At 41.7% G+C, this 27625-nt stretch overlaps 1 protein-coding gene across 4 annotated transcripts in view; it reads left to right on the top strand.

Moving 5' to 3' along the window:
* The window catches only part of Iml1 (GATOR complex protein Iml1), a 486471-nt gene extending 460643 nt beyond the window's left edge, over positions 1 to 25828 (top strand). For all 4 annotated transcript variants that reach the window (XM_068390604.1, XM_068390598.1, XM_068390583.1 and 1 more), the window contains one exon: positions 18255 to 25828. In XM_068390604.1, the coding sequence (XP_068246705.1) occupies positions 18255 to 18461 (207 nt within the window). In that variant the 3' untranslated portion in view covers positions 18462 to 25828. The remainder of the gene's footprint in view (positions 1 to 18254) is intronic.
* The last annotated feature ends 1797 nt before the right edge of the window (positions 25829 to 27625 follow it).

Here is a 27625-nt window from a genome sequence, read left to right as displayed (position 1 = left end):
TAATCTTTTCTCCTTCCAATGATATTTCATCTTCCATTGCATACTCCGTTCTCATCATCTCTGTCTTTCTTCTATTTATCTTCAGCCCCACCTCGTGTGATATTTCATGCATTCTGGTAAGCAAGCATTGCAAATCCTGTGGTGTTCTGCTAAGAAGGACAGCATCATCAGCATACTCTGGGTCTGCTAAATTCCTATCACCAATCCAGTCCAATCCTTCTCCATCATCTCTGACTGTTCTACACAATTCAAAGACCATGAGGAGGATAAACAACATAGGTGACAACACATTCCCTTGAAGTACTTCGCCATTTACTAGAAACTCACTTGATAAGACTCCATTAACATTAACTTTGGACTTGCCATGCTCATGAACAGACATAATCAAATTTACATATTTAAGAGGAGTTCTATAATAAAGCAGGACTCTCCACAAAATTGGCCGGTGCACACTATCAAAGGCTTTTTCATAGTCCACAATTCCATCAAAAGGAGATTTCTATATTCTATGCATTGCTGTACATGTCTCAAAATGAAAATTTGGTCAGTGCAACTTCTACCTTTTCTAAATCCTGCTTGTTCATCTCTCAGCTTTTCATCAATCTTTCTCTCCAGTCTTTTCAGAATAAGCATACTATATATTGTCATAACAACTTACGTAAGTGTGATGCCTCTGCAATTATTTCAATCAGTCAGGTCTCCCTTTTTAGATATTTTCACCAACTCCTAATTCCCATTCATCATGGGAACCTGCTCCAAAAAGTGTGGCATGTCCTCAAAGAGGAAATCATTAGAACTGCACAATTTCCGACCGTGACCATGATCACGGTGCCTCAAATGGTAGCCCAGCCATAAACCACCTTCTAGATGGTTTCTCATCAGCTGGTAGCCAGTCACCTGTATTTAATCCAGGCTTTGAAAGGCACTTGACCACCTTTTGGCCCTACAAGGTAAGGGCCCAGAAAGAGGATCCTCCGGAAGTCCCCCAAGGGTGGAGGAGGACATGGTCACAGAAATATGTCCTCAGGAACCTCTAAACAATGTGAGGTTCCAGGTAGGAGGCAGACTTTCCACTTGCGGGATCGTTGGACCTTCGATCCCTGGGTCCACAGCCAAATTACAAATGGACTTGGTTGGAAATGGAACGAAATCCACCCCATCTTTCCAAAATTCTTCCAACACTCCCCCTTATTGGAAGAATATGCCTCAGAACTCTTGAATAAGAAGGTAATGAGGAAAGTGAAGTCCATCAAAATTCCAGGGAAAGCTGTTTTATGTTCCCGAGAAGGACTCGGACAGACCCAGTGTCATTCTAGACTTGTCTCTACTCAACAAGTTCCGGATATACTTACAATGCAACACATAAGAACCCTTTTACCAAAAATTTTTATTTTCATTGTAAAATAAATTTTTGAACATACTGTACTTACCTGGTGGTTATATACATAACTTGCGTCCCTAACGTCACGGCAGAAAATTCAAAACTCGCCCCAATCAACGATTGGATAGCCAGGTGTGCTACCTGCGCGCCTCTAGCGAGGTACCTAGAAACCATTCCATTGGTATCTATATCTTCCATGCCTCTAGTCTGTAGAGGGAAGGAGGGGGGGATTTTAATTATATATAACCACCAGGTAAGTATGTTCAAAAATTTATTTTATAATGAAAATAACATTTTTAAACACAAGACTTACCTGGTGGTTATATATATAGCTGATTAACACCTTTGGTGGAAGGTTAGAGACAGCTAATATAGTTGGAATTCTACTTAAGAGTTTAAATACAAAACAAACTTAAGGATTCGTACCTGATACGGAAGCTGACTTCAATGATACTCTGCCATTATGTCTGCTTTCCTTATGAGATCCAGCAGTCCTCTCAGGGGGCTGAAGATCCCTAGGAGTTGCCAACCAGTGATCACACCTCTTTGTGATAGAGCCTCCTCTAATACCCATTTCCGAGGCGCCTTCAAGGAACAAAATAGACCACCTGACAAATCAATGATTGCGGAAGACGGTTGCAATCTCCACAAGACAACCATAAAAAACACCAAATAAAAGTTCCAAGAGGAGAAAAGGTATTAGGATAATGGGAAAGTAGTGGTGGATCTTTCCCCCACCACTGTACCTGCTGCTACAAACGATCCCAGAGTGTATCGGTCCTCATATAGAGTCTGGACATTTCTCAAATAGTGTGAAGCGAACACAGATTTGCTTCTCCAGAAGGTTGTGTCCATAATGATTTGCAACGAACGATTTTGTTTGAATGCCACCGAGGTTGCCACAGCTCTCACTTCATGTCTTGACCTTTAAAAGACTAAACTCTGTCTCACTGCAATGAGAATGAGCCTTTTTAATTAAAAGTCTGATAAAGTATGACAGGGCATTCTTAGACATTGGCAAGGAGGGTTTCTTCACCGAGCACCACAGTGCTTCCGACTTGCCTCTTAAATTTTTCGTTCTGTCTAGGTAAAACTTGAGGGCTCTTACTGGACAGAAAACTCTCTCTAACTCATTTCCAACCACGTCCGCCAGGTGCGAAATCTGAAAGGCCTTAGGCCAAGGTTGGGAAGGGCGCTCATTCTTAGCAAGAAAACCCAACTGTAATGAGCAGATCACTTTATTATCCTGAAAACCCACATTTCTACTGAATGCATGGTCTTCACTAACCCTCTTGGCTGTTGCCAGACTAACCAAGAAAAGGGTTTTCATCGTGAGGTCCTTCAGAGATGTAGAGTGCAGGGGTTCAAACCTGTCACTCATCAGAAATTTTAACACAACATCCAGATTCCAAGCTGGTGAATCCTGGTGCTGTTGCTTTGTTGTCTCAAAGAATTTAATTAGTTCTTGTAGATCCTTATTATTTGAAAGGTCCAGGTTTCTGTGCCTGAATACAGTCGTCAACATACTCCTGTATCCCTTGATAGTTGATGTAAAAAAACTTAGTTTTCTTCTCAGGAATAAAAGGAAATCAGCAATTTGAGCTACAGAGGTACTGGAAGAGGAAACAGAGTTGACCCTGCACCATTCCCTGAAAACTTCCCACTTGGATTGATAGACTCTGATGGTTGAAGACCTCCTAGCTCTTGCAATCACTCTAGCTGCCTCCTTCGAAAAGCCTCTAGCTCTTGTGAGTCTTTCGATAGTCTGAAGGCAGTTAGTCGAAGACTTTGGAGACTTTGATGGAGTCTTACCAAGTGGGGTTGTTTGAGTATACATATCTACTCTTAAAGGGAGGCTTCTGGGAGTGTCCACCATCCATTCCAGTACCTCTGTGAATCATTCTCTTGAGGGCCAGAGGAGGGCTATCAAGGTCATTCTGGTCCCTTCACTTGTTACAAACTTTTGTAGCACTTTGTACAGGATCTGGAAAGGCGGAAAAGCGTACACATCTAGATTTGACCAATCTAGCAGGAATGCATCCGTGTGTACTGCCTCGAGATCTGGCACTGGGGAGCAATATGTCTCTAGTCTCTTGATCTATGAAGTCGCGAACAGATCTATGTAAGGACGACCCCAAATCTTCCACAGACTTTTGCACACTTCTAGGTGTAGAGTCCACTCTGTGGATAGGACTTGTCCTTTCCTGCTGAGACTGTCTGCCAAAACATTCTTTTCCCCTTGAATGAACCTTGTGAGTAGAATCACCTGCTTTTCCTTTGCCCAGATGAGCAGATCTCTTGTCGTCTCGTAAAGGGATATCGAGTGCGTTCCTCCTTGTTTGGCAATGTAGGCAAATGCTGTGGTGTTGTCTGCATTTACTTGTATCACCTTGTTCTGGACTGACCCTTCAAAGCTCTTCAGGGCCAAAAGAACTGCTAGCAGCTCCTTTTGATTTATGTGGAAAGACTTCTGAATCTCCGTCCACACACCCGATACTTCCAGTTTGTCCAGTGTTGCTTCCCACCCCAAGTCCGAGGCGTCGGAACACAACACAAGGTCTGGGCTCTTCAGCTCTAATGAGCAACCTTCCTGAAACTTGATCAGGTCATTCCACCACTGAAAGCAACGTCTTATTGACTCCGTGACAGGAATACACACCTTCTCCAAATCCTTCTTCCTGTTCCAGCAAGAGTTGAGGTGAAATTGGAGTGGTCGAAGGTTCAGCCTTCCCAGAGTGACGAACTGTTCTAACGAGGAGAGCCAACAGACTCATCCACTTCCTCGCAGAACACCTCTGCTCTCCTAGGAACGCACATATTTTCTGAAGGGCTTGCTCCGTCCTTAAGGGAGACGGAAAAGCCCAAAAAACTCGACTACAAATCATCATTCCTAAATATAGAATCTCTTGAGATAGTTTCAGAGAAGATTTGTCTTTGTTGACCAGAAGACCCAATTCTTCCGTCAACTTCAATGTTGTCTGAAGATCCTTCAGGCAGCGATCTTGAGAGCTAGCTCTTAAAAGCCAATTGTCTAGGTACAGGGAGGCTCTGATGCCTCTTGAGTGGAGAATCTTTGCTACATTGAGCATAAGCTTCGTAAAGACTTGTGAGGTGGTGTTGAGGCCGAAACACAGAGCTCGAAACTGAAAGACCTCGCCCTGGAATACGAATCTCAGAAAGTGCTTGAACCTTGGATGAATCGGGATGTGGAAATAAGCATCCTGGAGGTCCGGTGACACCATCCAGTCGCCTTTCCTTACCACTGCAAGCACTGACTTCGACGTCTCCATCAAGAACTTTGTCTTCTGGATAAAACCGTTGAGAACACTTACATCCAGAACTGGACGCCATCCCCCCCCCAATTCTTGGGAACCAGGAAAAGGCAGTTGTAAAAGCCTGGTGACTGCCAGTCCTGTACTTTCTCTATAGCTCCCTTCTCCAACAAGAGAGACACTTGAAGCTGTAATGCTTGCCCCTTTAATTCCTCCCTGTACCTGGGAGAGAGATCCACTGGGGTTAACCTTAGAGGAGGTGGTTTTATAAAAGGGATCCTGTATCCCTTCCTTAGAAGTCGGACTGACCAAAGATCTGCACCCCTCTTCTCCCATGCCTGCCAGAAGGTGTGTAGTCTGGCTCCTACTGTCTGAAGGCGAAAGCAGTCAGACTCTGCTTCGCCCTGTCTTGGCACCTCTTTTCTTAGTTCCCCTTCCATCTGATTTAAAGTTACCTCTAACGGAAGGCTTTCCTCAAAAGGGCTGGGAAAACTTTGGAAAAGGAGCAACTTCTTTAAGTTTGCGGCTGACGAAAGATGATGGCAACACTTTCCTTGCCGTCTTCAAGACTAGGTCTTGAGTGGCCTCCTGCGTTAACGAGGAAGAAATCTCCCTAATAAGATCTTGTGGAAACAGAATTGACGACAGCGGAGCATACAACAATTCAGATTTCTGAAAAGGAGAAACCCCTACAGACAGAAATGAGCACAACTGGGCTCTCTTCTTGAGAATGCCTGCTGTAAAAATTGCTGCCAACTCATTCGCCCCGTCTCGCAACGCCTTATCCATGCAGGACATGATGTGGATTAAGTTTGAAGAGTCCCCTTCTTTTAGCGTAGCCACCTTCTTGCCCAAGGCCCCCAGAGTCCAATCAAGGAAGTTAAATACCTCGAAGGTTCTGAGGACACCTTTGAGCAAATGGTCCAATTCAGAGGTAGACCAAAAAACCTTAGTCTTCCTCATGGCCGATCTACGGGGAGCGTCTACCAGGCTTGAGGAGTCTCCCTGGACATAGATGCCAACCTAGTAGGGGGGAACGCGAAGGCTGCTTTCCCTTGTTCCTTCTTGGATCCCATCCAGTCTCCCATCAATTCAAGTGCTCTTTTTGATGAACAAGAGAGCACCATCTTAGTGAACAGAGACTTCTTCTTAGGCTTCCCTAGAGTAAACTCTGATGGAGGCGATCGTGGAGCCACAGGAACAAAAGACTTTGGGAATTCATTATGAAAAATCCTCATGAGCTTCTTTATGTCTACCGAAGGACGAAAAGACTTAAGAGTCTTCCTCTTCAGATAACTCCTCAAAGGGCTCGGTAGGCGAAAGAGGAACATCAGCTTCTTCCTCCGACAAAGAGCCTTGACGCTCCTCGGAACGCTCGCGATCAGAGCTAAGAAGAATTGTATTTCGTTCAACGTCCTGTCTGGATGTTTGCTGTTCTACATCGCGTACAGGACGACACTCGATGTTACGTACCATAGAACGCTCACGCCCCGGAGGATGCTCGCGTTCTATTGAACGCTCGATGGGAGGACGCTCGCGTTCTGAGGAACGCTCGATGGCAGGACGCCCGACGTCACGTCCTGGAGGACGCCCGACATCACGCTCGACGTCAAATCCTGGAGGACGCTTGGCTTTGCGAACAGAAAAAAGAACAGCGCCTTGCTTAAACTAAACCAGAACGCTCAAGAGGACACTCGACATCGCGCCTTGCTGAACGTTTGAAAGCGCTTTTAGCAGGACGATCACGATCACTGCTAAGCGCATGAACAGCACCTCGATTAGGAGGACGCTCGACTTCCTGAACGCCAGAGCATTCAACTTCCCGTGTAGAACGTTTAACTTCACGTTCATCGCTATGCGTCGCCGCACGCTCAACGCGTTGAGAAACTTGATCAACAAGCGTTTGCCGACTCTCGCCTTGCGCTGTTTAGAGACGAGGCTTCCGTATTCTGGTAGCCTTTCATGAATGATGAAAGCTTCTCCTGCATTTCTTGCAACATCTTAGCATTAGAATCTGCTTGTGACATATCAATCGCAAGATTAGAGCGACCAACGGGCAAGAGCCAATTTGAAGGGGGCGGAGGAGCATGAATCGATGTCACGCCCAGTTCAGATAACTGCTCACCAGCAGGACGATTCTCAACAGAATCTAATGTCCTAGCAGGATGCTTAGAAGGTGAGCTTTCTTCGGACGAAAAGCGTTCAGGGCTGCTCCAATGATTACAGCTTGCTTGCGATGTCCTGGAACGACGCTGGTCAAATTTCCTCTTAAGATGTCTGGAAGCTTGATGCCAACCTCTTTTAGCAAAATCCTCCTCTTATGAGCCAAACCTTTTAACTTCACCTTTACTGTGGTAAGGGCGAACGTCCTGGGAAACGTCAACAGAAATGCTCGAGGGAACGTCTGCTCGGGAGCTAAAGCCTCTCGTTTCCTTTCGTCTTTTGACATTCCTTCTCCCAGGTGTTGGGGAGCTTGGAAGAGGTCCAGGACTAGGAGAACGACAAGCCCAAGCAGGCGCACCCTCCATAGCACTAATAACACTCACTGCACCTTTAGCACTCACTTTTTAGCTGTTTAACATCAGCCATCAACTGCGTTCTATCCACAGCGATAGACTCTACCTTCGTACCCAACGCCTGGATAGCCAACATCATATCTTTAAGTGTTGGTTCATTAGTGGTACTCGTAGTGGGATCAGGAACTACCACTACAGGGGAAGGAATAGGAACAGTGACATGGGAAGAGGAATCTTTAGAAGAATGAGAAGAACTACGTCTTACCCTATCTCTTGCTAACTTTCGTATATAGCGATCAAAATCCAGCCACTCATGATCAGATAAAATAAGGCATTTGCTGCACCTATCATGAAGTTTACAAACTTTACCTCTACATTTAATACAGAGTGAATGAGGATCAATGGAGGCCTTTGATAAACGGGTCTTACACCCACTAGCACACAGACTAAAACCACTAGAGGGGGTGGCCATTTTGAACTTTGAAAGAGAGATCAAATACAAGCAAGGGTCAAAATATCCATATCCAAACATTTTATGAGTATCCAAATGAAAATCCAATCAAGCGAGAGTCAAAAAACCAGAATTATTGTACTTCACCAAAGGGACAGCAATAATCAGTCAAAATGTGAGGAGAATATCCAACCAATGTTACCGCTACCGCCGGCAGGGAAGATATGAATACTGATGGAATGGTTTTTAGGTACCTCGCTAGAGGCGCGCAGGTAGCACACCTGGCAATCCAATCGGCGATTGGCGCGAGTTTTGAATTTTCTGCCGTGACGTCAGGGACGTAAGCTATATACTGTATATAAAACCACCAGGTAAGTCTTGTGTTTAAAAAGGGGCATATATAGTCTCAATAGACCTGGCAGATGCTTACTGGCACCTACCAGCCAATCACCCCCCTCTCCTCCTACCTAGAATTCAGGCTACAGAAGACAAAATTTGTCTTCACAGCCATGCCCTTTGGACTAAATATAGCCCCAAAAGTATTCACAAGAGTCGCGGACACGATCGCCCAGCACCTGCGCTCCGAAGGAGTACAGGTAGTAGCATACCTGGACGATTGGCGGGTGCGGGCAGCATCCAAGACTACTTGTCTGCAAGCGGCCGGAAAGGTGATCCAGTTCCTGGAACACCTGCCTCAAGACCAGTCGCTAGAAGTCTCACTTTTCTCCAGCTCGCAAGTTTCAATGGTTGTGAATCCATGGGAACTTGCAGTCACAACACCTCTCCATTCTATTAAAGAAGGGGAGAAAAATAGCGGTATCTGTCAGGAGACTAATCCAACACAAGAGGATTTCAAAATGCCAACAGGAAAGAGCACTGGGCTCTCCGGTTTGCAGTAGTGACAGACCCGGTGCTAAGAAGCACAGCCAAAGGATGCGCCAGGAGTCTGGAGAAGATACGCATCAAACGCTCAAAGAGATTTACAAGATTGACACCGACCCGATTGCGCATGTATGGAGGCCATGGTCAATGAATAAGCCAATGCATAAGGGCCTAGCACAGACAATTTTCTTGCAACCACCACAAACATCAGTGGCGATACACATGGAAGCCTCCCTGAAAGAACGGGGAGGCCATCCATATGAAAGGAAAGGGCAAGATATTGATCATTCTAGTTCAAAAGTTTTCACATCAACATCTTGGAGGCTATGACAGTCCTCCTGACGTTGAAGAGACTATCCCCTCGCAGAACAGTCCACATCAGATTGGCTCTCAACAACGAGGTGATAGTAATATGTCTAATCGACGAGGCTCGAGTTCACCTCACAATAACCATGTGATGTTAGCCATCCTCTGCCTGGCAAGGAAGAGTAGATGGCATTATCAAGCAGTTCACCTTCAAGGGTTCCGCGATGTGACGGCGGATGCTCTATCCAGGCGAAAGCACTCATTCTCCTTTATTCTCGATAAAAGTCCCAGAACTGTAGATTGACCCCATCGCAACGAGTGACAACTAGAACTAGTAGCCCCTTACGAGAACCTTAAGCAGAAGCGATAGACGTCATGTCTTTTGACTGGAACGGATGGAATCGAATGTATCTGCTTCCACCAACCAATCTCCTGCTAAAAGTCCTCGACAAGCTAGTATCCTGCAAAGGAACAGCTCCTGTAGTGGTCCCCAAATGGCCCAAAAACAATTGGTTTCCTCTAATTCTAGAATTGAAACTGTAGCTGCTTCCTCTGCCGTACCCAGCTTTGTCAAATCTGGTGCAGAAGTCGGCAGCTACATTTCATCCCCAAGAACCAAAAACCTGCATTTCAGGATTTTTTCGCCCTAACAGCGAACAAAAGTCCGGGATCTCGAAGAATGTGACCGACTTCATTGTAGAGTACAAGTCAAGTCCAACCAGAAGACATTGTGAATTGTCTTGGAAGAAAGGGGCACCCCTCGTGAAAACAAGGGGACCAACAGAAATTTCAACAGGTTTCTGTCTCTCTTTCTTTTACCTACTTGAACGAGGCCTGACTTCCACTACAATAACCACGTGTAAGTCGGCCTTGACTAGACCTCTTCTATACGCCTTGAGACGAACCTCATAAGCGAAAAAATTTTTTAAGGTACCAGAGCATACACTAGACCCAAGCCGACAACCCCTCTAAAGCCCGTTACATGGTCGTTGGTCAAAGTCTTACACTATGCTTTGAACCTAAACAATAGAACTATACTCTAAAAGAGTTAATACAGAAAGTCAATTTTCTGTTCGCAATAGCCTCAGGGGCTAGAGTTAATGAAATATAGGCCATATTTAGTTTACAGAAGAGGGAGAACTGAATCCTTTCCTGATCCTACTTTTCCCGCCAAAACGGGCTGCCCACCAAAAGGTGGGGTCCTTGGAGAATCTGCCCACTGAAGGAAGATGTCTCCCTATGCCCATTAGGGGGTCTTAAGGTCTATCTTTGTAGAACTTCAGACTTCAAGGAAGGACAGCTCTTCTGAGGCGATACCTTAGGATAAAAAATCTATCCCTAAAAACAACTGAGAACAGTGCTTGCCTACTTATTCGCAGAGCTGATCCTGACAGCTCACCCGCAGTTCATGATCCTAAGAAAATTGCTTCTTCACGGAATTTCTTGCAACACTATTCGAAGAAAGTACATAAGATAAGACATGTTGTGGTGGCGGCGGGTAGTTCTAAAGAACCCGTCGTATAAGCCTGTGACGAACAGTGAACTGCTTTGGGACTTTCCAGTGCATCGGGTGCATGGGTACATTTACCTTCAAGTGCAAATCATAACTATGATTAACAAACTGTTCCACATAGGTGCATATCTGACCGATAACACCAGTGCTGAGTGAACGTTTGCGTCACGGTGTTCATGCATTTCCGAATTTGTACAGATCAGTCAGATTTGGTTTCACATCTATTGAGTGGCATCATTTCGATGAAATTACATATTTTCCCAAAAGGAGAAAATATGGACCCTGATGTGTTTTCAATGCCGGATCAGATTCATACCTGATTGTAACTACAATTGATAATTTAGCTACAAGGTAAAATACTGAACGTATTTGCGTCTTATTGCTGCTATCTCAGTAACAGACGAATAAAACATACTAGAGTTTTTATGAAGCCCTAGAAGGGCCCAACTTGAAATCAGAGTACAGATTTCCAAGGGATAAAGGGTAATCTGTTGTGATTTACCGTCTGTCCCTATGGAGATACAAACTTTGAATCCTTTTAGTCGAAATCGACACTTTCCCGGCAGGGGGCAGGATGCCCTAAGCTAGTTCCAAGCTTATTGGATTTGACAGATAACGGTAATGTCATATATAAAGGTCTAGGAGACCATATAAGGAACTCATTCAAAGTAAAGGCACTTATACAAACCCACAGATATAGTACTTTCAAGTAATTCTCTGGTAAACTTCCATCAGGACGACATGGCTGAGCCCAAAAAACGGATTTTGAGCAAAGCTTAAAATCTATTTTTGGGTGATAAGGCCATGTCGTCCTGATGGACCCTCCCTCCTTTCTAAAAAGGAGTATACATATACTGTATGTAACAAAGTCCCCACCCGAAACTACTCTATCTGCAGCTATCCATGCTTAATTGCAACAAGGAATAGTTCACCAGGGTGGTACAGGGAGGGGACCCACCGGGTAACCTTGATAACGGCTCCCCTTCAATTTCGCCACTCTTCCCCCTCAAAGCGAAAACTCTATTTGGGGTGAAGATTGCTATGTGTGAAGAAATACGTCCCCTGATATTATGCGATATCCTTAAGAGTTATATTAAGGATACTCGCGCCAGGAGTTAGAATTCTGGAAACCTGTGGTTAATTCTCTGGGAGTATCACTGTAGCCAAATATCCCTTAGAAAGCTGCTTAAAGGAACCTTCCATCAGGACATGGCCATATCACTCAAAAATAGATTTTTCGCTTTGCTCAAAATCCATTTTCACATCCATATAAAAGTTTGGATAAGATAAAGGCTTTATACAGTCTTAAGAGAGTCTGACGATTTGACAAAATGCTCCCAGAGATGTATAGACCAATACTTTAAAAATAATTAAAATTCCTTAACATTTAAATTTCAGCTTTTCGAGACATGAGACCCAAGTCAATTTTCTGTTGAAGGTTAAACCTAGAAATTGCATTTCTTCAACACATGGAACACATTGTTTATTCTAGAAATATATCTGGGTCTATGTGTGCACCACAAATATGACAAAAATTAGCGATAACAGTTTTACATGTAGAAAACTTGGAGCCATTCAGGTCTTTCTTTTCGTAATTTGATTGATCATGAGTTGAAGCTTTCTTTCAACTGCTGCTCCTGCAAATTAAACAGAAAGGTCATCTACAAAGAGTGTGTGGAGAACGTCATTTGGAATCACAGGAGAAATCTCATTTGTTGCTATTGTAAATGGAGTAACCCTAAGTATGCTACCCTGTGAGACTCCTCTTTCCTTCCTTACATTTTCTTTCAGACTGAGTATTACCTACATCAACATGAAAGAAATGCCTTTTTAAAAAGTCCTGAATGAATCAAGGCCTCTCACCTCTTGGATCAATCTCATGGACAGTTTTGAGGATGCCATACAGTACCTCCATGTGGTATCATATGCTTTTTCAGATTCAAAGAATACCATCATGTGATGTTGCTTGGAAGCAAATGACTCTCAAACAGATGATTCTAGACAGACAAGTACATCCATTACAGAGTGCATTCTTCAAAACCCACACTGCACTAGCAATAAAATATCCTCCTTTTTTGGGCTCAGGCCATGTCGTCCTGATGGAAGGTTCCTTTAGTAGCTTCCTTAGGGTATATATGACAGTCATATATACCCTAAGGAAGCTACTAAAGGAACCTTCCATCAGGACGACATGGCTATCTCACCCAAAAATAGATTTTTCTAGTATCCACACAAGCCTTGCATTGACCATCTTTTCCATGATTTTACATGTTTGAAATTTGTTGGCAGCTTAAAGCTAAAACTTTGTCCTTTCCTGAAAAAAAAAAAGGTAAAATAATGGCCAGTCCCCAAACTGTTGGGAACTATGGCCTTGCCATATTCTGTTTATAATACTTATGATAAAAAGTTTAGTGTTATTACACACATGCTTTATCATAACATAAGAAATTTTGGCATAAAGAAAGGATTTCATGTTATGAAGGCAGATGTTTTTATTATTAGTGACTGCTTTTATAGAGATATCTATTGATGAGTATAAACCTCAAATTGCCATAAAGAAGGATATTATGTTATGTAGGCAGATGTTTTTATTATTAGTGGCTGCTGCCTTTTTATAGAGATATCTGTTGATAAGTACAAACCTCAAATTGGCATAAAGAACTTACTTCAACAACTTGTGAAGTATCTTTATGCTAGTCAGCTTTGGAGTTCTCTTTTGCAAAAGGTTCTCCTTAACTAGACTTTAGATTTAACTATTATAAATTGGTGATTATTTTCATCACTTTATTCAGATCTTTTGAAAACGTGGATTGGATTGTACATCTTACAGGGGATTCTGTTATGATCCCCCCTTGTCAGTTTATGGTTTAAAGAATAACCTTCTAATTTTACTTTTGGTTGTCCCATTTATCGATGCGTCGATAATTTTTACAGGGTAGGTAACTCACTCACTTTCCTTTTAGCCTTTTCCCTGCGGAGAGGGTAGGCTATTTATTTTGATGAGCATTTTGTTCCCTCTTTTAACTGATCAATATTTAAATGATAAAAGGGGACAAATTTAATTGGCTTTTCTTCCAATCTAACGACATTAAAGAGATCTGAACATTGTGATCCTTTTTTCTCTTTCTGATCACAAAAATGGTAGATATAACAATTTTGGGGGTTAATTTCTCAAATTTTTTTAATGTTATTAATCCATTCTTTTCAGCACGGTGATCTAGAGAGTTTCAAATACTCATGGGCGTTTTCTCCTCTTTACAAGCGGGATCTTCTAAGGAGATGCATTGTCGAGTCCTGATCTGTTCCAGGACTGTGAGGTATCCTTGTGGTCATGATACCTGCAGGACACATGCTAGATGCAGGAGGATGAAGGGTCCAATCTCTTATTGGGACCCTCAGGACTGCAGTGTGTGTAAGGATTTACATCATTCTGGATGGATATCGGAGGATGTTTCTGATGACGACCAAGTGTTTTTCCAGAGATCTCTTCGTTCCTGGGTCAAGGGTTTCAAAAAGAATGTTGAGCCAAAGGCTCCTTATCTCCCTTCCGTAGCTTGGAAGGATATTTTTCATCGGTATTGGGATACGCCCCACCTAGACTTATACCTACTGTTCAGATTCACGTATATAAAACTTCAAGTTCTGTGAGCCTTGACATGGACAATTTCTCCTCAGATTCTTCTTTATCTCCTGGTAGGGAATCGGCTCTCCTTGTCGGCAGTAGATTCAGAAGAACCCCTCCCTCATGTGGATGATTCTTGCCTGCCAGAATTGAATGAGGTTAGCGTGGCTTCCATGTGAGACTCAGTGTGTTCCGTTGTTTCCCCGGCTGTTACTAAGGCGGCTCGTCTATCAACTGTTACGATGACGCCTTCTTTTTCAGGTACGCCTCCCGTTATTGTCCCTTCTCCATCCTCGGTCAACCGGGAGAATCAACACTTCCTAAATTCCCATCTAATTTGGAAGACAGGTCCCTGTTAGCAAGCTTGAAAGTTTTCTTGGAAGGGAACCAAAATTATCAACGACGAATATTTAAAGCCTTACGGGAGGAGATTCAGGCTTTGAAACCTCAAGAGGATTCTTCTAAGGCTAAGGTTTTACCTTCTCCGCTTCCCCCTTGCACGCAACAGAATCCGTGGAAGTATGCGTGTCATGCAGCCCTTTCAGATGGTATTCTTCATATTGGAGAGGGGCTGGGCTCTAGACCAGTTGCTGATTTGGAGTTTTAACCAGACATAGAGGCCTACCCCTTTTGCTACGTTAGGTTAGCTGAAGGTATTCCGTTAAGAGATGACACTATCCCTAAAGAAACGATCCTTCTAGATTACACTAGAGTGCAGCACCAGGCAGTAAAGTTAATGAAGACAGCAGGGTGTATTAATACACAATTAGGTGCTTTTGGTAAAAGTTTGTCTACTTTTATAGCACCCAACACAATGGTTTTTCCTTTTGCTTCGAAAGCCTTTTTAGCAGTAGAAAAGGCCATCAAGGAGGATAAGTCTCTTCCGGTCTTGGAAGAATGTAAACCTGTGTCCCTCGTTCTGCCCCATGACGCTTAACACTGGTTGGATATCCAGTTTACTTTTGCTGAAGGGAAATTAGAGAAGGATATAGCTAGCCGGGAGTTTAATGAAAAACTGCCGAGAATTCCGGACCATCTACTTAGGGCGGAATTGGAAAGCTAGGGAGAGACTATCAGCTTTGATGTCTCTTAAATGCTTTGTAGAGATGATGATTGGTAATTTTATTGATTCCCCTGTCTTTTCGCTTTTGGCCAAGATACACATGGCTACTCTTATGAAAGATCTTTTTTACTTTTTCCAGGCTCTAGCAGGAAGTATGCTTCAGCATTCGCGACCATTCGTCATGACCGAAGCGTCTTATTAACGCTTGTATTTGGGGTAAAGATCTTTTCCCACAGAAATTGGTAAAGGAGATCTTGGATAAAGCAGCAGCAGAAAGAATCTTTCCCAGAGATGGGGAATTTCTCTCGAAAGCTTCAGGTAGTGCTTTGCAGAATACTTACACTGTTCCTCACCCGGTGACTTCACAGTCTCCGGCACTCAATCCTAGATTTGAACAAGGGACCTCATCCTTTCGTCCCCTCAAGACTGAAAGAGGAGGTAGAGGCCGGTCTGACAGAGGTCGTAGGCCAACGATCGGGATCTCTGGGGGTAACAAGGAATCTAGGGGCACATATCCTCAACCAAAATAATGAGAATACTCCGGTAGGGGGATGACTGAAATTGTTCAAGGACAGGTGGGCATTCAGTCCTTGAAGACAGAGCGTGATTTCCAGTGGTCTGGGCTGGAAATGGAAGAGACGACCCCTGAGGATCAGGAGATTTTTCCAGAAATCAACACCACATCTAGAACAATATGTGCAGGACCTCTTAAAGACAAGAGAAATGGAAGAGACGACCCCCGAGGATCAGGAGATTTTTCCAGAAATCAACACCACATCTGGAACAATATGTGCAGGACCTCTTAAAGAAGAGAGTTATCCGTTGTACGAAATCTATGAAGTTTCAAGGTCGTCTATTCTGCGTGCCAAAGAAAGATTCAATTATGCCTCGAACTATTCTCGACTTGTCCCATCTAAACCTGTTCGTTAAGTGCGACAAGTTCCGGATGCTGACTATTTCGCAGATACGGACCTTACTACCCCAGGGGGGCTTGCACCGTCTCTATAGATCTTACCGACACTTATTGGCATCTTCCGATAGGTCGACGCTTCTCCCCCTACCTTGGTTTTAGACTGGAACGAAAGGCTTATGTATTCAGAGCTATGCCATTCGAGCTCAACATAGCTCTGAGAATTTTCATGAAAATTATAGACAAGGTAATTCAACAATTAAGGGAAAGAGGCCTTCAAGTAGCAGCATAACTGGACAATTGGCTCGTGTGGGCTCCCTCAGCAAGAGAATGCACGGAAGCAACATATCAGGTGGTAAGATTCCTCCAATATCTAGGATTCCAAATAAACTTCAAGAAGTCCAGACTGACTCCGTCTCAGGTGTTCCAGTGGTTAGGGATTTGTTGGAATCTAAAGACTCATACCCTCTCTATTCCTTCTGCCAAGAGGAAGGAAATACAGTAGCCCAGTCAGTTCGGTCTTTCATCAAGTCGAGAAAGACCACCAGACGTCAGGAAAGGATTCTGGGTTCACTTCAGTACGTTTCTATAACGAACCCTCTCCACAAGATCAGACTCAAGTATGCAAGCAGGGTTTGGAAGAAGAGAGCTTCCACAGCTCTCCGCGATCATCAGAAGACGACCCCGGAGTTGCTTCGACGGCAACTCCATCAGTGGTCAAATGCCAGAAGTCTTTCCAAGATGGTTCCGCTGCACTTTCCTCCTCCTGCAGTGATTCTACATACGGACGTCTCACTGGACGGTTGGGGGGTCATACTCCTCATGAAAGTGCAAAGTCATTGGTCCCAGAGATTCCAGAAATTCCACATCAATATTTTGGAGGCCATGGCAGTCTTCTTATCCCTGAAAAGGCTACAATTAAAGAACAACATTCACATCTGTCTCGTGTTAAGCAACAAAGTAATAGTTCATTGCATCAACAGGCAAGGGTCCAGATCTCCTCAAATAAACCATGTAATGACCACCATCTTTTCTTTGGCTCAGAGGAAGAGGTGGCATCTGTCTGCCTCTCACCTTCACAGAATTCGGAATGTGATGGCCGACTCTCTATCTCGAACACATCCGCTAGAGACAGAATGGTCTCTAGACGAAAAATCATTCTCTTTCGTGCAGGAGGTAATCCCAGGTCTTCAAGTGGACCTGTTTGCAACGAGTCTCAACAAGAAACTTCCCAACTAAGTGGCACCAAATGTGGATCTAGGGGCGATAGGCATGGACGCGTTACACATGGATTAGAGTCAATGGGAGAAGATTTATGTATTTCCCCCCTTCAATCTTCTCTTGAAGGTGTTGGACAAGCTTTGATCGTTCAGGGGGACAGCAGCCCTGGTTGCTCCTCTATGGCTGAAGAGCAACTGGTTTCCCTTGGTGACAGAGATAAACCCCAGGCTGGTTCCTCTACCCAGCCCGAGCCTGTCTCAAGAAGTACAGAGGAAGACTGCCTTCGCTTCATCCTGGGAAACGAAAGCCCTTCATCTCCTGATTTTTTTGCATTAGCCCTGGAAAAAAAGATTCAAAATTCAACGGGAATAAATTGGCATTTGCGGAAAATTATAAAGCTTCCACTACTCTGAATCAGTATGAAACTTCGTGGAAGAAATGGGTTCGATATGTGAAAGATAAAAATCCATCTTCTATCTCGATGGATTTTTGTTTAGGCTTTCTGATCGATTTACATGCGAAAGGTTTAGCATCCTCCATGATTGCGTCGTACAAGTCGCCCATAGCTAGACCCATCTTGTATGCGTGGACTTCCTCAATGCTAAGTTTAAATGTATTAGGAAACATGGCTTGCTGGTAATCTTTTGTTCTTGTGGAATGTTAGTAGCATATAAAATTGAATAGATTCTGAACAGTTTTGTTTACTCTATTTTTCAAAAGGCAAGAATTATAGCTTCTCTTACATTTGATAAGAGAAGGTCCCCAACTTACAAACATTCGGAGATACAAACACAAATCTAACTGAAAATAACAAAGATAAGATACAGAAATAATGTAACAAAACAATATCATTTAATATAGTAGGAAAGACGACATTTGTAATAACCCAATATCTGTTTCATGTGAAACCCAACTATTTGTTTAGTTTTGTGGCTAGAAATCATAAGCATGGGATTCAGGTTAAGCCTACCCTAGGCCAAAATGTAACACAATTTGACTTGCAAACAGCTTTGGAACCTATTAAGTTTGTAAGTTGAGGACCTTCTATAACTTTAAACTGGAGATGAACAAGGTTTTTTTTTCCTTGAAGATGTTATGGATTTTTTCTATTTTACAGCCTGGATTTTTATGGTCATTCAATCACATGTTGACAAAACGATGGAAGTCCATTATCTCTGGTGACGAAGTTTTTTCTGAAAAAATGCTACAAGACTTCCGTCAATTTTGTAGAAACCAAGAAAATCGTCTTAGGGATTTCTGGGATTCTCATCTTCCTATGCTCACTCCTGCAACTCAGGCTGATGAATTGATAGCAGAACCATAGACTGATAAGTATATGCACACTCAAGATATATACAGTAATTACCACTGTAGAATGAAAAACTGATATACTGTATTGTATTTAAGGCCAGAAAAATTTCAGTTTATTTTTTCTGAATAATTGCTTCATGTATATATAGTGTTACATATGCCATACGCAATAATAGAGTTGATTGATGGTATAACAATGCTGTATGTTTTATATTACTTTTAAGTCATAAAACAAATTTTGTTTATTAGAAATTTTAAAACTTACTGTAAAAATACTAAGAATGTAAGTTTTTTTTTTTTTTTTTTTTTTTTTTTTTTTTTTTTTTTTTACAGCAGAACACACAAACCAACAATGAGAATTTATGTACAGGACGGTAGGTGCTTAGCTCATGATGGTTTCTGGTCTAATAATATTTGAATGATCAAAATTCTAAAAAGCAGATAAGTTTTGTAACTGGGTGGAATAGAATTAAACATCCCCTAATTAACAATGATCAAATTTGGGCTTTTTTCCAAGTTTTTACATAAACATCCCTGAAAGAATAAGTCAGATTTGATATGGCATCTCTTGTTTAATCTATAAGATTTATGAATAACATCTCGCAACTTCTTTTATTCCATTTGAAGTTGGAGATTCATCTTTAAAGTTTTTTGGTTGTAGTTTTTGGCTCCTAGTCCAGAGTTACTTAAAATTTTTGAATTTCTGGTTTTTGTCCTATCTTATCCTTAATGACATTTGTTTAAGAAATGGAAATAGAAAGGGGATTTATCAACTTGGTCAACAGTGAATTGTTTAAAGTTAAATAGAAAGTGATCCCTTGTTTGTATGTATATTTGTAAATTCTTCATCTCTGTATGTTTCTAAGTAATTCATATTTGTAATATCATTACAAAGAGAGAAATAGAGTAATAGGAAGGATGTATAGACATAGTCCTTCATATTGATAACTTTTTCCACAAGTGAGATAATATATATAGTGTACAAATTTATTTTTATGAATCTCCCCTGATGTTCAAAGCTGTGTCAAGGTCTACTTCAAACTCTCTCTCAATCTACATAATGTATCCCCTTCTGGGAACTATCACACCATCCAGAGGTTTATGGCAACTTACTAGTTGATGACACATCCTACCTCATGATTTTTAGTTTATCTTGTCGCTGGTGTTTAACAAAGTGTCCTAATTTAGCCCCGAGATGCAAATCAAATTTCTGTAGTTAATTTTGAACTAATAAATCTCAATGGGATTCGAATATTACCTAGTTTTTTGTAACGTAAAAGTATAACAGCCAGCGACTGCAGTGCTTTGTTAATATGTGTATGGAGGAATGTTATTTCACTCAAATTCTCTCTTATTTGAAGTAATGCCATCTGATAGTTGACTGCCTTGATTAGTAATCTGATGAAAGTTAAATGATTAGTAAGACCTATACCTTTTTGCATTGTTTGATTTTAGTTCAGGTTAATTTAGAGAAGATCAAGAACAGGAGGCTAACTTCTTGAATTTTGTAAAGCGATTCTATTTTTCTTGCATCCTCTTTGCTAATCATTGCCAACACTTTTTTATAACACTATTATGGTGTGAATATTTCATAAAAACTATTTCAATACAACTTAAGGAATCTAGGGTTTCATATTAAGATTTGCAGTGAGCCCAGTTCAATTGGAATCTCACCCTGTGTATATTTTTTGGCTGCTAGATGCTCTAAATTGTCTCCTGAAGGAGTTTCTTGAGCAAAGAAACATATTATCATAAGATATCCAAATATCATTGATCTTGAAAGTAATTTGTATTTTCCTAACTATACAAACCTGGGTCCTTAAGGAATGATTTTAGCTTGACTGGTGGTAGACAGTTCCGACTGAAAGTGCTCAAAAAAGCATCAACACTTGGGGAGTAGCAGCTAGTCTGAAGCACCAGGCTTTGAATTGGTAGCTACTTTTCCCAAAGACAAAGTGGAGAAAACCTTCTGCAAGACAAAGTAAATGTATCAGAGAAAAGCTTTTGAAGTGAAGGACAAAGAGAATGAATCCAAGGTACGAGTCCTTCGGGTCTATAGGGAAGGACTGGTCATCATTTTTATAGCAAACAGTACACTACTAGCCATTGCTGTTTTGAAGATCAGTCTCCAACTCCCTGTCCCCAATTCCATTCATAAGAGAAGACTATTGGAATCTGTAAATCTTCTCGGCAGCCCTCTTGTTGGCCCCGTTCCTGCCACTAGGGGCGAATTCTGATATATCACGAGCAAAATTATCAATGAGGTATGGAACATTGTCAGTGTGCTGCTCCCTATTCTGATCAACACGTACCCACTCATAGGAGTTGCAAAAAGTCACTGAACTCCATGATCCTTTCTGCATTTCCTTCCCCTATCTCTCTCCCTGGAAAGCCAGATTGTTGGTGAATGGACAAGTGCTGTCCAAACATTTCTAAAGGAGGAAGAGCCTGGAGGTATAGAATGGACCTTTGAGTTGCCATAATCTTCCTAACACATTTCGGGTGTAATGCAGACCTCGGAATAGTTATCCTTGAAGGGGTTGGCCCCTTAGCGGTAACTGATTCGGGAAGAGGAGGCCTGTTTGTGCTTTCTTCCATCATTACCCCCTGATGTCTGTTTCCTCCACAGGAACTGGAGTGTATCTCTCTTACCAATGTGTTCCATATGGGATGTAAATTCTCTTGACTCCACTGACTGGCAAAGTGGGAGGCAATCTTATTCATTTACTCTGGGTTTCCTATGGCCACTAAAGCATCTGAATTGTGCGTCAGAAAGGTTCTGTTCTTGGCATTGGATGAGATCAAGTTAGTATACTTCCTCATACTTGGGCCTTGACAATCCCTGAGTAGCAATGCAGTGAGTGATTGTGATTGCCCAGTGATCGAACCTCGATGTAGCTTGGAGGATGGCCATGGAAGTAGCTTCCATGGCAGTGTACTTAGGTGGTTGGACATTGTGTCCTTGTGCTCAAGTCACAAGATGGGTCTCCAACTTCTGTATGAACTCTTCTTGTTCAATCGACTGGGGAAGGTGTCTGCAAAAAGCCCAGGAACTATGATCCTATTAATCACTATTTGCATGTGTAAGGAATTTAATTCAAAATCTCAACCCCACAAAATAAATTAGAAACCTTAACTTTGTTTAGTTTAGTCCAAATAACACTTAACATCTCTCACAGGGCAAAGAAATCTTATCTTTAACATATCACGTACTTTCTTCTACAAAGAAGCAATATGAAAAAATTGATGCAGAACCTTCACCTATCATTCTTAGCTCAGAATGTAGGTAAGAAGAAATAAAAATACTGACATTATTTTCTCCAAAACCTACTGTATATTTAAGAGCTTTTGTAGTACACTTGCAGTGAGTTTTTAATAGAAAGATCTTTCAGAGGTTCAAAATAAGAGCTATTAAAATATTTTAATAATGTACTACAATTAAATTTCAATAACTGGACATTTCTCATGTCAAAAGAAATAAAACCATCTGCAATAAAATCCTTAGTGGGTAAGTCCAAGCCTAAATACTGAGGTGTGGTATTCAGCAACCCTTGATAACTGAAATTTACACTTTCCTTTTTTTCAAAATTAATACACAGTTAAAATCATCTAAAACTAAATATAGTCACAGACACATTCCTTGATTTTCACTAATCAAAATAAACATTCCATTGTATTTTTTACAAATTATTAGTACACTCAGTCTCTTGGCACCTAAACTTTTTGTCTCGGAAAAGGTGCTGAACAGTTTCCCTACAGTTAGACATAGCTCATATGAGTTTTGTTGTAATAACCTTTACATCAGGACATCAATGTTATTTCTGACTTTACATCATTCATCCTTAAATACAAAAAAGAAAATCTGCAGTACAAGTACTGTACTTCACATGGAAGCTTATTAATGTAGGCATCTGGTTTTTATAAATTCATAGCAGGATAGAAGTACTATTCCTTATTCAGCATGTGTACAGTATAGGGAACTAGCAAGTCATTTATGCAGTGAAAATCCAATCTACGTCAAAAATCAACTTTTGTTGCTTCTCTTACAACCATACAATGACTTCGGGTGGGATAATACTGTACTAAATTCAAAACTGGTATCTGAAAGATTGGTTTTGTTTACGGACTACAAGAGGCCACCAGTCTGTAATCCACTCTCTATGTGGTAAAAGAGAGACAATGCACTCGTTTATCATAGCTCGAATCATGGAGAAAGAACGATTCACATCCGACCAGTCTTATGTGGAATACACCTTCCATACTAAAGGATCTGGAATAAGTGAGCAAATCACTTCTACTTATTGTTGTTTACGGACTACAAAAGGCCACCAGTCTGTAATCCACTCTCTTTGTGGGTAGAAGACACAATGCACTCATTTATCATAGCTCGAATCATGGAGAAAGAACAATTCACATCCTACCAGTCTTGTTACGTGGAATACACCTTCCATACTGAAGGATCTGGAACAAGTGAGCAAAACACTTCTATTATTTGTTGATCGATGTTGTAAACGAGTCCACTTTTGGTCTCCCCAACTATGCAAAATTTATCAACATATAAAAGATGCAGCGAAAAATAATTTGGTTGAAATTAATTTTTCTCATTGTTCAAACTCCCTTAAATAAACTTAGGTAGAATGATTAGTTCCCTACAATTTATTGAAATTAATATCCACTTTCCGAGATAGGGATTCCAATTTTGTACCCAGATCTGAAAATACCCGTAAACCAATTCTGTGGTTTTATCTGAAAACTCAAGCTATGCCTTTATCTATTACCAGCTACTCCTGAGCCTGATCTTGAACATTGCTAAAAGTTCCAGGCCATTGATATGAGTTGGTTGCCCTTGGACACTTCCCTGATAGATAGTGATAATCCAGTGTTGCACCCCATCCTTCCAGTGAAGCCATTGTGAAAAAGAGATGTCTACATCCCTCACTTCCAAGGACATTCATCAAGATAACAAACTAGGGTCATCTTGCCAATTTAGCAGTCAAAGTTGGTTCTCTGTGCTCATATTTACATATATAGAAATTTCAGTTAGAAAAAAGCCCTTTTCATGAAAAAATTGATCAAGACTCCTTACCTTTTCAGCAACCCGAGTAGCCAAACTTATTGAACCCAAATTCTTTCAATTGAGACTTTAAAAAATAGCCAGTTGTCAAGGCGTAAAAGAAACATAATGCCCAGAAATCTTATCTATTTTAAGATGAGAGCCATCACCCAAGTGAAGATTAGGTGATCAATCTGTTCCGATACCAAAACTCAGGCAGTTGAATTGGTAAATCTTCTGCATACAAACCAAAGGATATCCCTTAAACTTGAACAGGAATGTGACATCACAGATCTGCCTATGAATGTGATATTACGAATCTGTCAAGTCTGAAAAAGTTTGAAATCTTTTTCCTTTACTGCCCATAGGACAGTTGAAGGTGTTCCCTTCCAAAACTTTGTGAGAACTGTAAACTTTTTTAGAATTAAAGCATCTAGAATGGTTTTCAAACCTCCAGATGCTTAGGGGACTAGGAAAAGCATGTTGTAAAATCCATGGAGATGGATTCAAGACCTTTCCTATTGCATTGTTCCCTAGGAGTCTTGCAATCTCTTATTTTCAAAATGTGGATCTTCATATGTATTACTGTATGCTCATACTGTAATGGTAACAACAGGGTTACCCTTTTGTTTATTCCTAACGGTACCCTTTGAGCCTGCAATGGGCAAGGGGACTTGTTTTGGTGGTAGAGGTACTAGCACTTACATCAATGCTGCTAAGGAAAACTAGAGCTGTGCTAGTGGCCCAACCTACGTTTATCAAGTCTCACTGCCATCCAAAACATGATTCATCTATAAAGTGGTTAATCATGAGCGCCTACTTCGGCAAGAAAAGGGATATTAGAATCTAGTCACCAGCTTCGTTTTCTACTTCGGAATAAAGTGGTCGTAAGAGCAGACCGGCTCACGGAAAAGCGAAGGTTTCATCATAGAAGAGCCTGAAGTAACTCTAGAGTATGAGGCTCGTGTAGAGGCAATCAACTCTGTCAGTGCTGTGCACCATCAGTACCCTTATTGAATGGTGCACTAGAACTGCTTGGAAAAACCTGAGGAGTTAGCCTACTTTTAAAACTGGGAAAGTTAGGTTAGTAACTGTTAGTAACTGCTTTGGCCCAAAGATTCACTGGTCTTCTTATATAAAAAAGAAGCAAAAGCACCATAATCAAGTTGCCTAGTCTTCTCCTAATTCTCCTTAAACTAAACATTAATTGCCTTTTAAAAAGACAGAGAATAAGGGTCCCTATTGAAAGGAAACAATATGGAAATTTTTTAGTTTGGGGGTACATTATATGTCGATATAAAACCAGGCTTTGATAGAAAGGCAATATGAACATCAGGGGAGTTTCATAGAATAAAGAAAATGTATATATAGTCATGGGAGTTTTTCATATTCATGTTTTATTTTTCCTGCCCTCCCATTTAAGTAAGAGAATGTGTATACAGTATAGTCATGGGAGTTTTTCATATTCAAGATGTATTTTCCCCTCCCATTCAAGTTGGTGCTTTGCAGATCCTGATGTTCAATTAAAAAATCAATTTAATTAAATTGAGTTCTTAGTAAGAGTAGAAATTCCAAATTTTGCCATAGGGACCTAATTTTTTTAATTACATTAATTGCTCTAAAATTAAATTTTCTCATTCAGATTTTCAGGATTTATACCCCATACAAAAGTTTAATTTTTTCATAAAACTAATCATATTTTGTTGGGGACTCATTTATCAACTATTGTTTGGTCTCTTATTTCTTATGAAAACATTATTACGAATATGATGTAATTTAATCAAGTTTGGTATGGCACTCCCAATGGACTTTACCTCGGTAGTTACAATATTCAATTGCCAGTTGTCAAATAGGTATCCACTTTACATTTTTGTGTGAAGAACTAAATACTGTATTCTTATAGTTTTAATACATATTTCTTTTGTACTATGTATGTGTTGGGGTATATTTTAAATAACTTGAATTTCTTAGATTGTATAGAATACAAACATGATTTACCCTTATAAAATGAAAATGCTTTTATCCTGCAACTGCATGGTGCACAAATGTAATAAACAATTATTCTTCATTCCCATTATAACATCACTGGTTAGTTTATACTTAGTAGTTGGTTGTTTTCTTCCTTGAAAATATTAAAATTCAAGAGTTACTTTATTTTTTTATTAAAATAATATATGAGTAAAGATGAAACTGTGATCCTCTTGTGTAGCCTTACCATGATTTTATATGTATGCTGTACCATATACCAGATTATATAATTATTTACCTTTTTATAATGGATTGTCAAAAAATATATTTTCAAACTTGGAAGTATTTTTTTTCCAAAATTGGTGTTCCTTTATTTCTACAACTCAAGACGGAAAAATTTGCAACTCCCCTTTGCTGGTACTATCTGTGAATCTTATATTTAAACTAATATCTCTAAATTTAAAAAAAAAAAAACATGTTTATGATGAGATACCTGGCATAATTGGAGACGAGAAGTTTCAGAAAAGAAAAGTCCTGAAAAATATCATCATAGTTAGAGACTAGAAGTGTCAGAAAAGAAGTCCTTAAAAATTGGTTGAATAAAAACCATAGGTTTTTCAATCGATTCTATTCCTCTCCACTACAGCCAGTTGGCTTTGCTTTATGAGTACAGTAGCTATGCCAAACTGTGCAACCTGTCACTTGAATAGAGTATGCTACAGGCAGGTTCTCCAAGACTCCTAGCCCCTTGTTTTTGAGTGGAGAGCTTCAGAGAGCAACTACCCAGAATTTACTCATTACTCAGCACTTAATACTGTACTTTCCATAAACTACCGTTTGTTCCAACACGGAGTACTTACCTCAAACTACTTTCTTAGGAGTATCTGGGATCTCCTCCCATCCGACCAGAATTTTGTGTAGTTTACCCTACTCCCGTTTTCTATGCGGGGCATTCTCTGGCAGAGTGATACGCGCCCAGAGACGATCCGGGGTCAGAGAGCATGCTTGCTCAGGTCTCGATCTCCAGTAAGTTTTTGGTAGCGTCGGTGTTAACACCCCAACGCTCTCTCTTAACCCAGTGCGACGCTTTGTGTCCCCAACCCCTTTGTGTCTCACACGGTCCCCACGTGGTCCCTTTGTGTGCTTCCCTATCCTTTCCCTCTGTGTTCCTGTGTCTCGCGGTGTATTACTAGTGCGTTATGGAGCATCCTCGTCGTTGCCCTGGGCCTGTGGCCGGCAAATCGTGTGGCGCTTTCCTCTCCTAAGCCCAAAGTTGACCCGCACTCCTTGTGTTCGTCGTGTAGGGGCAGTATGTGTTCCCCTACAGCCACGTGTCCGGAGTGCGAGTCCTGGAATGAAGTGCAGTAGGTGCAATACGGTACTAAGAAGAAGAAGGCCTCTCGACGGTCCCCTAGGAAGTCCAGCGTCTCTTTGTCCGGTGTCCCGTCGGACAGTCTCTCTCTGCCGTCTTCCTCTACCCAGTGTAGGGGTCGAGGCAAGTCTGTTGCGGGGAAGCGGTCTGTGGCTCTTCCCCAGGAGTCTGATTTACCTAACAGTGGGATTGTGTCTTCGGTCCAGGCAAGTGGGGGGCCTGAGGGGGGGGCGGTGTATCCGGGGGACGGAGCCCTGGTGAAAGCAGGTACCGTCTCGTCGGACGATCCGATGTGGGGTAAAACGGCGGCAGTCTCTTCTCCCGCATCTTGGGCAGGTTTTTCAGGTGCATCAGCAGCCGAGAAGGACGACTCGCCGCCATCAGACACCGTCGTGTGGGCACCTCCAAAGACACCCTTCAGATCGCCCCTGAGGATGGAAGAGGAGTTTGAGACCTGGTCCCCCACCCAGGAGCTCCCCCGCTCCCATCCAACGCCTTCAGCTACGTTCCTGGCGGACTTCATGGAGCCTTCGTCGCCGGCCAAACCCCATGCAGAACCACCAGCAACGCAGCAAGATTCAGGCCCTCCAACGAGGTCCTACAGGTCTTCGGGCTCCTCGGTCGAGGCCTACTCCTACTCGTCGGAAGACGGAGCCCCGAGAGACCATAGGAGACGGTGAGATAGGTCCCGCAGGAGACGATCTCGCTCGCGCTCCCATTCAAGAGTCCGCCACGTGAGTAGACGTTCCAGATCCCCCAGGAGGAAGTTCAGGAGAAGCCTTTC

Source organism: Palaemon carinicauda, chromosome 1, assembly GCF_036898095.1.
Source record: "Palaemon carinicauda isolate YSFRI2023 chromosome 1, ASM3689809v2, whole genome shotgun sequence".
Taxonomy (NCBI): Eukaryota; Metazoa; Arthropoda; class Malacostraca; order Decapoda; family Palaemonidae; genus Palaemon; species Palaemon carinicauda.
The sequence above is the reverse complement of the archived record's forward strand: the minus strand, read 5'-3'. Positions and strand labels throughout refer to the sequence as shown.